This window comes from Gopherus flavomarginatus, chromosome 21, assembly GCF_025201925.1.
Source record: "Gopherus flavomarginatus isolate rGopFla2 chromosome 21, rGopFla2.mat.asm, whole genome shotgun sequence".
Taxonomy (NCBI): domain Eukaryota; kingdom Metazoa; phylum Chordata; order Testudines; family Testudinidae; genus Gopherus; species Gopherus flavomarginatus.
In genome coordinates this window covers 20,629,140-20,644,158 of record NC_066637.1, presented here as the reverse complement: position 1 = coordinate 20,644,158, position 15,019 = coordinate 20,629,140, and the positions used below count along the sequence as shown (strand labels likewise).

The following is a 15,019-nucleotide window of genomic DNA, read 5'->3' as shown; positions in this document are numbered from 1 at the left end:
CTAGTTGGACCTCTTGTGTAATACAGGCCAGAGGACTGCACACAGCGATTGGATGACCACTTGTGACTGAACTAGGGGACCTGGCCAAGGAAGGAGGTTTTGCTTCCAACTGAGCTGCGAGGAGAGATGCAGAGCCCAGGCAGGTGGCTAAGCCAAGAGCTGCACAGGAAAGGAAGGGCTCCTGAAGCCGGGCTGCCGAGAGGAAAGGATGAGGGACCTGAGCTGTGTGGCTTGCTGAACCCTCCTGTGGAGGGGTTAATGAAGGAGGCAGTTTAGAGGAGGATTTTGACATGAGTAAGGGCCCAGAGGGATCATTCCAGGACAGCAGGGGTGATGTAAGCAGGCAGAGGGCATGTGCTAGTGTCTGGGGAGCCAAGATTGGTAGATGCTGTAGAGCAGAGTTGCTGTGGTTAAGACAGAGGAGGAGCCAATGACTAGTGCACAGGGCTCAGTCCTGGTCTGACCTCTGCAAGTCCTTCCTGAGCAGAGAAGTAATTGCAGTTAATTGTGACTCTCAGAATGAATCTTCCCATGTGACCAGGCTCTGGGTCTTGGCTCTGTACAACAAAGGGGTTGGGGTGGAGCTGGATCATTGCCCCACTACCCCCAGTCAGATGCACATGGCCCAGGTTAAAGGTTTGGGATCTCTAACAAAGGCATACTGAGATTTGGCAAATCTGCACTGCTGTTTCAGCAAACTCTGCTTCCACCAAAACCAGCATTGCTTCCGAGGGCTGGTGTGAAGCAATCAAAGGGGCTTTAATTTCACATGGCTATTCCAAAGCTGATCAGCCCAGCCTGTGAAAAGTGGATCCAGTTTTCTAGGTACAGCCACCAGGCTGAGCTGCTGGTGACTTTCCCGCTTGGATAAATGGGCCATTCATGGAGGTGTCCTGTTACCAGCCTGTGCTGACACTCTCTACCCCTAGCAGCTTGGGACTTCAGTACCTCGCCTTGTTTGCAGCAGGCAAGCATGTCTGGCTCAAACACAGACCCAGGTCTGAACCACGTCCCCCACAAGCTGCAGGCTTAACTGAAAACTGCTTAAGAAGTGCTCCTGCCTCCAGCACTCTGAATCCCATTGGGAGCTGGGTATCCAACCCCAAATAAAGCCATTTTGTCCTGTATAAAGCTTGAACAGCTGTTTGCCCCCCTCCAGGTGTTAATACATACTCTGGGTTAATAAGTTAAAAAGTGATTTTATTAAATACAAAAAGTAGGATATATGTGGTTCCAAGTCATAACAGACAGAACAAAGTAAATTACCAAACAAAATAAGATAAAACACGCAAGTCAGCACCTAATACAGAAGGAGACTAAATGCAGGTAAATATCACCCTCAGATGTTCCAATAAGCTGCTTTGACAGACTAGCCTCCTTCTAGTCTGGGCCCAATCCTTTCCCCCTGGTACAGCCCTTGTTCCAGCTCAGGTGGTAGCTCAGGGATTTCTTATGACTGCTGCCTCCTTGGTTCTGTTCCACCCCCTTATATAGCTTTGGCACAAGGCAGGCATCCTTTGTCCCTCTCTGGGTTCCCACTGCTCCTTCTAAATGGAAAAGCACCAGGTTAAGGATGAATTCCAGTTCAGGTGACATGGTCACATGTCACTGTAAGACTTCATTACCCACTTGCCAGCACATATAGGAAGACTTACAAGTAAACAGCCATTTACAACCAATTGTCCAGCTTAATGGGAGCCATCAAGATACCAAACAACCATTAATGGCCCACACTTTGCATAATTACAGTAGGGCCTCAGAGTTGCATTTTATATTCCTAGTTTCGGATACAAGAATGATACGTTCATACAAATAGGATGAACACACTCAGTAGATCATAAGCTTTGCAAAGATATGTTACATGGTATGTCTAGCATAAAACATTACCGTTATGTCATATTTACACTCATAAGCATATTTCTGTAAAGCATTATGGGGTGCATTGTCACAGTAGATTTGTGGTGCTCAGCTTTGCAGAGATTTAAACTAGTGAATGCCAATACCTGATTCTTATCTTGCCTACACTTAAAGCCAGAGTAACTCCATGAAGGTCAATACAGTATCACTATTATTTATTTAGCATGTGCATAGTGTAGCCAAGCAATGACATTTTCAGTGGTGTGATGCAGTTCCCGTAGGCCACTTCTGAACCTAGTCATCAGGCCTTCATCGATATTGTGCATCATCATCTTTTGTGCCGCAGCTGCACAAAAGGCTGTCACGGAAACCTTGGCGATACTGGTTAGCTGCACAGAGACCTTGCCCTGCATGCCCAGATTAAAGGGCAAGGCAGGCCCGTGCCTGTGGCCCAGTACCTGGAGTCACAAAATTTCAACATACATTTAAAAAAAATAAATAAATCAGCCTCTGTGGATTGAAAGAAAAGCATGAAAACTTGATCCAAGTTTCCTTAGATTGTAAGCTCTTTGGGGTAGGGACTGTCTTTTCTGTTAGTACAGCACCTAGCACTGTGGGATTCTGGTCCATCACAAGGGCTTCTTGGTGTAATTGTAATGCCTGCCTAAGTCTGCAGACACCCTGAAACAGTAGCCCCAGCCATCTTAACTCTGAAACATGCTGCCTCCCCAAGAAGGGACCACAGCCTCAGTATGGTGATTGGGGCTCCCATCTGAGGTGTGCTGAGGGTCCTGGATTGTTTCGTTCAGGCCTGTATCCTTTTAAGTGAGAGGAGATTCAGGCACCATATCTTTCCCAGGAAACTGCTTTTCCTAATATCATACACATACACCTCTACCTCGATATAACACTGTCCTCAGGAGCCAAAAAATCTTACCGCATTATAGGTTAAACCGCGTTATATTGAACTTGCTTTGATCCACTGGAGTGTACAACCAGGGCTGGCGCTTCCATTGAGGCAAACTAGGCAATCGCCTAGGGCGCCAGGATTTTCGGGGGGTGGCATTTTGCCAGGGGGGGTGGGGCGGCAGGCGGCTCCGGTGGACCTGCCGCAGTCGTGCCTGCAGAGGGTCCGTTGATCCACCGGGGACCAACGGACCCGCCGCAGAAATGGTTGCAGCAGCTCCACGGGAGCGGCGCACAGGGCGGTGGAATGGCCGTGCGCCTAAGGCTTGAAAAACTAGCCAGTCCTGTGTACAGCCAGGCACCCCCCTCCCCCCCGAGCACTGCTTTACCGTGTTATATCGGGTTGCGTTTTATCGAGGTAGAGGTGTACATGTATATATTAACCCCTGAAAGATCTGGTCAGACACTCTGCTTTAGAAAATGGGTGGATTTAATCGATAAATACATTGATGGAACAAGTCATGAAATGCTAACAAGGGATAACCTTATGAGATATTAACTCAGTGGGCCAAACCTGGCTTTTCATGTAAATCAGTGCAACTCCACTGCAACTTGTGAGTTTGCATGCGTGGACTTTGGATTTTTTAATTCACAAAGAGCTACACCATGCCCTGATCTGCAAGCCTCTCCGCGAGGAGCTACTTTTCTGTGTAGGGAGAAAGCTGGGGAAGGACTGCTCTGCTCAGCCTCTTGCTCAGTAGTGGATATGCTGGGAGCCAGGAAAAGATGAGCCCTAATTCTCCTGGCTCATTGCAGATGGGAAGGGGACAGGGACGGGTGTACAAGTCTTGTACGTGAACAGCTGCTGTTTGGTTGAGAGCTAGAGTACTGGATCCTAAAATGGGTCAGGTCAGGAGCCAGGTGGATGCCCTGTATGGGGGGGCTGCCCTCACAGTCCTTCATTGGAGAGAAGAGCATTTCCCAACTTGATTGCATGTTGTTTCTCTTGAAGCAGATGACAGCTCGCTTGATGCTGGCAGTGGGAGGAGCAGTGCTGGGCTCCCTGCAGTTTGGCTATAATACTGGAGTCATCAATGCCCCGCAGAAGGTAAGGGTGAAAGGCTTGGTCTAAGTACAAAGCTCCTCTGCTGTACTCATACTGCCCCCTGTTTGTTTTGCAGTGCATCCTCACACCGGCAGACCTACACAAAGCACACACCCACACAGCATGCATCCATTGCACACTCCACAACATGACACCTCTCAAACTGCAGCACACCACCACACATGGAAACAAACTGCCATGCAGGTGCATACATGCAGAGTAATGCATCCATCATTGTAACACAACACTCGCATGCTGCAACACAATATGTGAATACTTGCACACTCCAAAACAACTCCACACATGAAAACACACACATACACACCTACACATACTACCCACCACACCTCCCCACTCCAAGCTCAGCTAAAATAGCACATCCTGTTAGCAGCTTACTGATTCTAATGAGATTTATTAAGCAGTTATTTAGCTGTTCCCAGGAGCATTAAAGTTTCCTCTTTGTTTACTGTTTTGTTAAAGAATTCTGGGGAAGTTATTACATAAACTGACCTTTTCTCATGACTAATGAGAGAGGCCCCAGCAATGCAGATCTGAGCATTCCCAAATTAGTTCAGACTCAGGACTTGGATTTGGGACCCTTTTCTAAAGGTATGTTTACATTGCAGTTAGACACCCGGGCCAGTCCATGCCAGCTGACTCAGGCTCATGGGCAGAGAGGACCCATGCCTGTGGCTAGGGGGAGCGGGGAGGGCAGCTGGCTTCAGCAGTGTTACTGAGCATGTTCAGTACAAACCAGGCAGCAAATCTTAAGGAGCATGTGACACTACACATCTCTCCTCCATCCCCCGCCTGCCCCCACACACGTCGCCTCTGCTCATGGTGCTCAGGCTAAGGGGCTGTTCAATTTGATATTTGGATTCTGGGACCCTCCCACCTCCATTGGCGACAGTGATGGAGGAGCCTGTAATATAGATGGGATTCAGGAGTTTTTGTGCCGGCTCAGAGCAGGTCTGGACGCCACTGAGCATTGCCTAGATTATAGGTCCTGCTGTTGTGATGCCTTTGGGCTGGGATAAAGACAATCTTAGCTGCTCTGAAGCAGGGGAGTTTTGACAGCCTTTGGTTCTGCCCGCAGGGAACCTGATCTCTCCAACTGCACAGGTGCTGATAATGGGGATTACGTACACTTTATTGGCCACTCTTACCCTCCTCCATGTTCCTTCTTGTCTGCTCCCTCCCTGTGCTGCTCTTTTAGATCAGCTATCTGAGTGTTTGGCCAGCTGAGTCATACCACAGCTCTGCATCCTCATGCTGAGATTATTGCGACCAGGGTGGGAAGAGACTCCCTGTGAAAAGGGATCGTAGTCAATAGGCAGAGCCTGAGCCAAATCTGGACCACCAGATGCTTTTGAATGGACCCCAAAATCTTAATTGATAACTTATGGTTATTGAGGTGTGAAAAATGTTTCTCTGGAGTCTGGACCTTAACAAAAACCAAACTACCCCAGCTCTAAAGCCTGATTCCATTTAACCTGCTGTCCTTGAGGGCTGCCCAACCTCCCTTCCTAGCTAGCTCGCAGGGGCAGGGTAGCCAATACCAGTGTCAGAAATATTCGGCTTTCACTCACACTTCTAATGGAGTTCCATTAATTCACTGGAGTCACTCCTGATTCTTCCTGGGGTGAGTGAGGGTGGAATCAGTGGGGAAGTGCAGCACTAAGGTACCTAATGATCTCCTAGCAGAATACAGCTAACTCCCAATAGCTTCAGCAGGGTTACTTGTATTCCCTAGTGCAGGACACTACAAGTGTCGGGGACTGGAGCCTGGGAGAAGATGCCTAGGAGACAGATGAGGAGACCGGGGGAAGAGTGCCCAGAAGTGCGGGTAGGGGTGGGGGGGAGGTAATGCCAAAGAAACCAGGATGGGGTTCTGCTCTGAGTGGATCATCACCCAAGGGTGGGGTGGGGTTCTGACACCTTTGTGTGTTTGGTGCCTAGTGACAAAGTCCTTTTGACAGTCAACAGGAGCTGGGAACTAATTCACTTAGGTGACTTTGAAAATCCTACCTATCACTGTTTCATTCTGGTATCTAATGTGCACACTGGAGATTCAAGAAACTTGTAGAAAAAGCTCCAACATGTTTCTCCCAGATGCCAGACTGTTTTCAGGGCCCCAACATGAAGGACAATCCACCCCCACCCTGATGATCACACCCACTGCCCTAAGGCAGACAAAAGACAAGCCTTGAACTGACTGCAGCCGGTCAACTTGAAAAGGACCAGGCATTCCAGGGCCATGGAGAGAATTAAAACATCAAAGCATCTGTGTACAATCCCAAATAATTAAAAATGCAGAGGTAGAATTTGTGCTGCAGGAATATTAAACCTATTGCAGGAGGGATCAGCAGGCCAGCTGCACAGTGGCACCATTTGAATTACCATTTGTTACTCTGAAACAGCTCAAAGAGGTTAAAAAAAAAAAAAGCTGCTTTTAAAAACTTTCTAATCTTTGTAAACAGTATTGAAATTTGTAATGACTTGATCCATATTCATTTGAGGTGAAAATGGATTATTTAGCTAATTAGACTGCAAGAATGTTTTTCATTGCAACATGCAAAGTACAGTTGTGAGCCAGGAATCTTGTTTCGGGGGGGGGGGGTTAACCCCTTTGACACCAAGGGGTAAGCTACAGTCTTGCAAGAGCAGAGCTAGTGTTTGCACAATTCTCTGAAGAAGCAAAAACGCTGGCTGAGTGCTAGAATCACTATTCAGTGATGCAGCTAAACAGAGTGATTCTGCACGAGGGGTTTAATCCAGTGAGATGCTGAAGAGCCAGTGAAGTCAGTGGCAGCCCAGGATGCTCCCTGTTCACCAAGAGCACTGTGTCTGTGGTGGTGTTGGCTGCAGATCCATCCCCACTGAGAGCAGAGGAGCAGCCTCCCCTGTCCTGCAGAGCCACAGTAGAGGGAGGGCATGGCTGCAAAGGAGAGAGCCAGAGCAGCCCTGCTGCAAAGCCCTACGTGAGTTACTGAGTCCTCACTGGTGCTGCAATCCCTCGTGTGTGTGGCTAGGACTTGGGGGTGCACCCCATAGTTCTCCATGCTGCAGCAAGCTGAGCTGCTCTGATTCTTGCCAAACTTGTTTGTCCTGTTGGGCACATGAGAGGAATTGTGGGAAGGCTCTGGAGGGCTTATTGCAAAGAGGGCAGAGTGGACGTGCCTGCACTGAAAGGCTGTTGTGGCATATTTAGAGTTAGTGGGACCCTGGGCACAGCTTCATTTTTGGGGGCCCTCCAGGACCTAACCAAGAAAAACATTCTCATCTCCCCCTGTTTTCATTCTTTTTTTTTTCTTCCTCCTCCTATCTTATAAGTAGTAAGAAGTAAATGAAAATAAAGTGAGGTACCTTGATTGAGGCAGGGGGAGGGGGTGCAGGGGTCAGGCTCTGGGAGGAAGCTTGGATTCAGGGTGCAGGCTTTGGGCTGGGATTGGGATATGGGAGGGGGTGAGGTGTGGGCTCTAGGTGGAAATTTGATGCCAGCTCTGGGCTGGAGCAGGGGGTTGGGGTGCAGGAGAGGTCAGGGGATGGCTTACCTTGGGCAGTGCGGCTCCCAACTAACCAGCGCACCCCTCTGGCAGCAGCTCCTAGGTGGAGGGTGTGGGGGGGACAGGGAATCTCTGTGTGCAGCTGCCCATGGGGGCCACCCCCACAGCTCCCATTGCCCGCAGTTCCCAGCCAATGGGTGCTGCGGAGTTGGTGCTCGGGGCCGGGGGGGAGAGAAAGCAACACATGGACACACACACCCCGCAGGGACCGCTTCCTGGACTGGTGAAGCGTGGAGAGGGGGAGGCAGTGTGGGTCCCACCTCAGTCCTGCTGCGCTGCTGCTGGCATGTCTCTGTGTGCCCCAGGGAAGGGGGGAGCGCACAGAGCATGCAAGGACATGCCAGCAGCCAGCCGCTTCTGGGAGTGACGTGGGGCCACCGGTCACAGCATGCAGGGAGCCACCAGCCAGGACTCGGGCAGGTTGACAGATGAGATTTGTCCTGCATTTGGGGGAGGGCTGTCACTAAATCCACTGCTATTGTGCATGGCCGTGACAGGTAAGAGCTCGGGCTTACAGCTGCAGTGAAGAGACCCTAAGCAAGAAAGTTTGGACCCTGCCCTGCCCTACCCTGCCACCAGGAGGCCTTTGCTCCTTCCAGCCCAAGGGCACCTGCAGCCCGACTGTTAGAAATAATCACATCTGGTCCTCTGCACAGAGGAAGGTGTGAGGAAGCCTAGGCTGGACTGTAGAAACCTGGGGTCTCAGCAGAAATTCCCCTGCCCCACAGTGGTTTATTCCCCATAACCTCCAAATCTGAGTTATTGCTTTTCGGGATAGAATTCCCCATCCCTTAAGTAGGGCCTGCATTCTTTGTTCCTGGATGCAGACGTTTGCATTTAGCCAGATTAAAATACATATTTGACTTGCACCCAGCTGATTCTAGATTGCTTGGTAAGTGACCTGTCCTCTTCATTATTTATCACTCGTCGATTTATCATCTGCAAACTATTGTGGCGGTTTTGTTTTCTTCCAGGTCATTGGTGAGCCTGGCAGCTGATGGACCCTGTGACGATAAAGTAAAAGCCCTTACACACAAAGGGATGCATTTGAGAAGTGAATCCCCAGTAGGTTACCCAGGCCTTGGCAGGGCATACAGGGAGGTTATATTGGGAGCATTCCCCATAGCCCATCCATGCTACTTTGCGGAGGGGTGGTGGGTGTGTCCCCACCAGGCCAGGCATGATCCCCTGGAGGTGTGCACAAAGGGCCAGTGGAAGTCTGAGTAATACATTCCTTATGAAGAGGGTTTGGCTGGTTTTGATTTAAATGATGCATTTGGGGGTTAAATGCTGCCCTGCAAGGAAGGAGGGAAGCAGGATTTAACCAAACCCATGAACATTAATTGCCCTCCTGGGTTTCTTTGTGTCCGACTCTCTAAATTATCGGCAGAGCCAGTGTCCCAGCCACTTCCCTGTATAGCCAACCTTGACCAGCCCTGCTGGCTGGGCTCAGCTCAGTCATGAGGGTGCATTGTGGAGCAGGAGACTTCACAGGCCTGCTGCGGTGTGGGGAGGCAGGCTAGCTGGGAGGGGTTGTGCTGTGGTCCAGTGCCGGGGGGGGGGGGGGGCAAGGGAGATAGCGCTGAGGGGGATTGGCAAGTGGAGCTGGGGGAGAAGGAGCTGGGAGTGATCCCCTGTTGCTAGGGGACCACTGGGGAGAGGGAGAGGAGAGGTCAGGGCTGTGTCAGGGAGAGGGAGGATGTGGAGCAGCAGCAGTTTGCTGAGGGGCCTCCCAGCTGCTTGGGCTCTCAGTAACTGTTTCCCTGTGAGCAGCCTGGCTCTGGCTGTTCACTGGTTCCAGCCTACGGGTCCAGGTGCAGCTAGGCATGGGACAGGGTCTCTCTAATGCCCTCCCCCTTCGGTGGGCACTGAAGGGAGTGTTTGTGCCAGGTCGTTCCATTGCACTCCTGGGATGAGGTGGTGGGGCATGAACTTTGTCACTTTTCTTCCCCGTGGCCGGCCTTGATGCTGTTCATTGTGAGCTGTTGGGAGACGAGGAGGTGCAAAGTACCAGTAACCTGGCCAGCCCGAGTCCTCATCAGTGACCTGGTCAGGCTGTTGGACAGTTTTTGGGGTTGGGATATGGAGCCAGTCGGTGTGAATGTTGCCTGAGCTGCTAGCATATGATCGTTGTTATTGGTGACGGCTGGGGAGTGAACAAGCAAATCCCTCCTGGACAGATACCCCCCAGGACATACCCAGCATCATTGCTGGCCAAGAGTTTAATGGGCTGTGGAGACTGAAGCCCCGTCTCACCTGAAGAGACTGGGGCTGAACCCCCTGGACAGAGCATGGCACAAGCTTATGTAACTCACTGGCAAAGTGTGGGTTGTGCCCACCCTTCTGCCCCAGGGGCTGGGCTGCTAGAGGGCAATAGCTGATGACAGCTGCCAACCAGTGGAGTTGCTTTGTTGGCTCAAGAGGTGGAGATCAGTGCTGAAGGTCTTGGGTTTCAAACCTTGCTAATGGGCCCTGTGAACAGGCCTCTGGGCTGCAGGGCCCTTGGGCCGCCCCCTTCCACCAGCTCCTTATTCACCAAGCTATGTTCAAAGATTTCAGCCTCTGGGCTACCCTTGGGAGCTGCTGGCCTGTGTCATGCCCTGCACACAGTGTTGCCCAAGCTCCTGATGAGCTCGTTTTTGACCATAGAACAATGGTCAAGATGACAACAGCTGCAGCAATTTGGGTTCCTGGCACTGCTGTGCCCATAAAGACACCCCCATGCTTCAGCCTTGCAGCAGCAAAGCTTAGCTGGTTACAGAACCTGACTCACGAGGCAGCCTGCAAGGGTAGGGTGTGCGCTAGAAACAGGGAGACTAAATGAGAACTGCTGCTCTTTAAAATGACCCTCTCAATTTCGGGACAGCCTGGGAACTTGGGCTGGCAGGGTTGGCAAACCTAAGCATTGTCCCTGCTCTCCAGGGAACACCAGCCTGGGATGACAGGTATTGTAGCTAATAATCTGAGTAAAATAGCTGGTGGAGCAGAGCTGCTGATCTACATCTAGAGAACCAGTCAGGTGGTGATGGAGCTCCAGCAGCAGAGACCCTTCACACCTGGAACAGTTAAGTGGGATATTCAGCTAGTGTAAACCAGTGTTGCTCCACCAGTTGTAATTGGCTGGATTTCATGGGGTAGCTTCAGTGGTACAAATGGAGCAATGTTGACTTATCCCAGCTGAGGATCTGGCCCTCAGGTTTCCAAAAACCTACATTGTGCTGAAGGAGAGCCAAAAAAATCCATCCTTGCAGAAGATCTTCAGGGCAAACAGTGGGGGATGAATAGCTGCTGTGCTGTCACTTTAAGAGCCCCCTCCTCTCTCCTCCTCCTCCTTCCCCGCCCCCCCCCCCACATTGCTGAAACAGCTTCTACTTAATTCCTTGGTGTGCGCGGGGGGGTGGGGGGGTGTCAATGCAGGCTGGACTAAGTATTTGCCAAATATGTAGGGGAAGGTCTCTGCCGTCGACGTTGTGCAGTCAAAGCGGCTGATCCTGCTTTCACAAGCAGCGGCAGTGAGGGCTGGGGTAGAACATTTCTCATTGAATCATTTTTCTGCTTGGAAAATGGCTTTTAACAAAACAGAAAATCTCATTGAGGGGAAAACCCAAAACATTTTCAATAAAAATGGAGTATCTCAGTGGGGGGAAATCCTGTGGGGGATGAGATTGGCAACTGAAAGTTTTTGATTTTAAACAAAATCTGGTTCTTTACAAACACCCCAAATTTCAGAAACAAATTTTCCGTCACAAATGTTTGTGAGCGCTGGGGAGACCTTCCCAGCCAGCTGTACCTGTGCTCAGTCCTCCCTGTTTCCCCCTTTCCCTTCCTTGACACAGCAAGGACACCCCTTGTGTTCTCACCTGCTGCACCAAACTCTATCCCCTCCCTACTCCCACATCCTGCACTATTTTCTGCCAAACTTCAACCAGTTCATAACCTACTCCCAGCAGGGAGTGCCGGATTGCCACTGCAGTACGTTTCCCCATGCCTTGTGTGAAGTATCACGCCGCACTCTTTAATAGATCAGTCAGTTGGTGTCTTCTGCTCTTCCTCCTAACGTGACAGCAGGGTTTGGAATAGCCCAAGCTCTGAGGCAGGTCAGCGGTCACTGGGATTTCAGATTACATCAGTTTTCCTCTAAATTCTCTCTCCAAAGTATTGATAATGTCTCTTCTGCCAGATCTGAGCAGAACTAAAACAGCACATGCGTTCCTCCCGTGCCTTAAACTGTTTGCAGATTAGCTACCTTGGCAGCTGCAGGAGGCGAAGCGCAGAATCTGAACTCAGACCTTGCCAGAGGTGGGAGAGAAGGAAACTATTTCCGAGCTGGCCTTTTGCAATCTATTTGCAATTACACAGAGTCCATTGAAGTCGACGGGAGCATTGGATAAGGTCCATAATGAATAAGTACAATTATATGTTTGGAAGGGGAGATTGTGAACATGAGATAATGAAACAGGCTCTTGCACATAAATCTGCACCTGTACTTCCCTTGGAACCCTGTTTTTCAGCTGGTATGGCACTGTCAGAAGAAATATCTGTGTAGGCTGAAATCCAGTGATGGATCCAGTGTCATCTTGTTGGAATCAAATTTGGTCCCTTTGGGGAGTGTTTTCTTTCCCTCTGTCTGAGAAGAGCAATAAAATCCAGTTTCTGACATTTTCAGTCTGATTTTTAAAGGGACACAGGCAATTTGAAATCTAATCTACTTCAAAAATGACCAGTAGTCACATTGGCCGTGCCTGCCTCGGAGTCCCCCTGGCAATCTTTGTGGAACTACAAACACAGTTTCCTCTTTTTAAAAATTTTTCTCTTCCCTGTTGCAGTGTGGAAAACTCTGTAGGGGAACTGATTGTGGTGGGGTGGGAGGGAAGCTGTGAAAAGTAGTAATCACAGAGGCACTGGCAGCGGGCACCCGGGCTGTCAGGATTTAGATTTAGAAATCCACTTGTAATTTTTTTTGTAAATCATGATTTTTGCCCTCCATCAAATCAACCAGGCACGCAAGGCCCCAGCCTCGGTACGGCAAGCATACGTTTAAAAAATAAAATGATAGAGAGAACCAGCAAAGCAACTCAAGATGTTTAGCCAAACCTAGAGATCCCATGTCACCCTCCCCCTGCTCCCAGCACGTTGACCATCTGCCCCACTTAACTCTCCTCAGGATCAGGGATGCAATTGATCAACATTCTGCCAAGTGTTGGGCACCTCACCCTTCTCTCTCCTCCTGAGGGTCCTAGCTCCACCCACCCAAGAGAGTCCCTGAGATTTCACATTCTGCCATGCAGACCCCTGCGTGATTCACCTTCCCATTAGTAAACATCTCCTTTCTCTGCATTCACATTTCTGCCTGGCTCTGGCCTGGGGGGAGCCTCTCCTTCCCTACAGGCACAGCAAGGAGGCAATTTCAGAGGTCCTGTGGTTTTGTTCACTGTCACTAGGGTGAGGTCACAGCTTGTCTGGCTACATTTCTTTGCAGGCAGTTTCCTCCCAGTGAGCTATGGGAATATTATCAACTCGCTGCCGGCCTGACCTGTGGGGATGGGTTTGGTGATTCCCATCTAGTGGAGGAAAAGTGTCATTGGTTTAAAAAGAGACTCCAGCCTCGTGCCAGCAAGGGGGTGAGCTCTGTGACGCAGCAGCTTGTGACTGAGGAAGACACGAGCCAAGCCATGTGACTGAGGCATATGGCCTAAGTCTGGGGGGAAGCGAAGTAGCCTGTAGGTGAGGCCTGGGAATTTGTGGCATTTGTCACTGCAGATGAAATCCAAACTGGAACAGAGTGTCCATGGGGATGGGAGGAAAGGGACAGCCCTAGTGACTGGACAGTAAATTAACAGCCCGGGAGAGCTCCTTGCTTCTGTCACTGAGCAGGAGTAGGCTCAAGGGTAGGCACAGTGGTTCATCTAAGTAACGGGAGTAATAATACTTTGCAGTGCTATAATGTGTTCCCAGAGGATCGCAGCACATTGTGTCTGGTCTGTGTCTCTGAGGTTCCTGCACTGGCACATATTACCATAGTATCTGTACAGACTATGGATGCAGTAGTCGCTTCACTCTCCACTGAGATGCAGCCATTTGTGGGGAGGAGCATGGTAACAGCACCCAGTAACACAACATGGCAAGGAGAATTTTGTCTCCAGTTGAAATGGAAGGGGGAATTTAAAGAGGCAGAAGACAGTTACCCAAAAAGGGGCTGCCAAGTTCACCGCCCCAACTCTTGTGAAAATTGCCATGTGTCTCATCTGACATGCAGCACGGGCTGGGGTATCGATTCAGTGTTGGGAGATAACAAAGGAGCTAAGTTATTTGCTCCATTTGGAAAGCACTGCATTTGGCGTTGGCATATTCCTGGGTCTGGCTGCAGGGCCGTCCTTAGGATTTATGGTATTCTTAAACTGGTGCCCCTATGCCTGACGGCAGCCTGGGCTTGCAGCCCAGGGGAGGGACCAAGCACCTAAAGATACCATGGCCGCCTCATGGTGGCAGAGAGTCACAGCTCCTTGCAGAGACCCCTGTATCCTCTCCCTCATGCAGAATGCATGGCACCAGGGCACGGGTGCATTCGGCTCTGTGAATATGGCCCCTGCCTAAGGACACTGCAACATGTGCTGGGTGTGCGGGAGCCGACTCTCTCTTATCTGCTGTCATGGGCAGAGGGTGAAGCTGCTGCTTGGGGAGGCTAGCTCCCCAGCCCACCTCTTCTGCCTGTGACCCCGCCCGTACCCCACCCTGCTCTGCCCAGGCCCCACCTTCTCCCCGTCTCCCTCCTCTGTTACCTCCCCCTCCCTGCTCACCCCCTTCCAGCCAATCCCTGAACCCAAATGAAGCAAATGACATTTGAAAAAAAACACTCTTCTGCGATTTCTTTCTAAAGAAAATGGCACGTTTTCCACTGCATGCCAGATGGTGAAGACTGGACATGCAGAGGGTACCTAATTAAAAGCATGAAATTTGGGAATAAAAAATGTCAGTCACAGGTTTTTTGATCTGCCCTGAAGTTTGTCAGAGTTTTATTTGCAAAAACTTTACACTGAGGGCAAGTCAGCTGTCCTACTGAATACAATATTAAATATTATGGAATACATGATACAGCTCTTCTGTTTTACATTTTCTTAATCAGTATTTTTAAGCTGATTTTATATTTTAAATGTACTCTTTAGCCTTCATAAAATCCTCATTCCAGATTACTACATACACCTCTACCCCAATATAACGCTGTCCTTGGGAGCCAAAAAATCTTACCGCATTATAGGTGAAACCGCGTTATATTGAACTTGCTTTGATCTGCTGGAGCACAAAGCCCCTCCTGCCCCCCACCCCACCCTCCGGAGCTCTGCATTGCCACGTTATATCCAAATTTGTGTTATATCGGGGTAGAGGTGTATTTATCTCACTGCAACAAAAACATTATTTTAAAGTAATCAGTTACAGAGGTTTAGTGTGTTCATAACAATGTTCATTGCTTTTAGAAAAAGGGAGCACTAATTTACTTTGTGATCGCTGTAACAATAGACATGTTTATGAAATTTCACCAACTTTAAAAAATGTTTCCAAAGATTTTTAGGCACAATAAAGGATTTTA

At 49.7% G+C, this 15,019-nt stretch overlaps 1 protein-coding gene across 3 annotated transcripts in view; it reads left to right on the top strand.

Moving 5' to 3' along the window:
• SLC2A1 (solute carrier family 2 member 1) overlaps positions 1-15,019 on the top strand; it is a 36,842-nt gene that overhangs the window by 9,692 nt on the left and 12,131 nt on the right. For 2 of the 3 annotated variants that reach the window (XM_050931228.1, XM_050931229.1), the window contains exon 2: positions 3,779-3,871. In XM_050931228.1, the coding sequence (XP_050787185.1) occupies positions 3,779-3,871 (93 nt within the window). Of the gene's footprint in view, positions 1-3,775; positions 3,872-15,019 lie in introns of all 3 variants that reach the window. The other variant, XM_050931227.1, reaches the window with a different exon arrangement.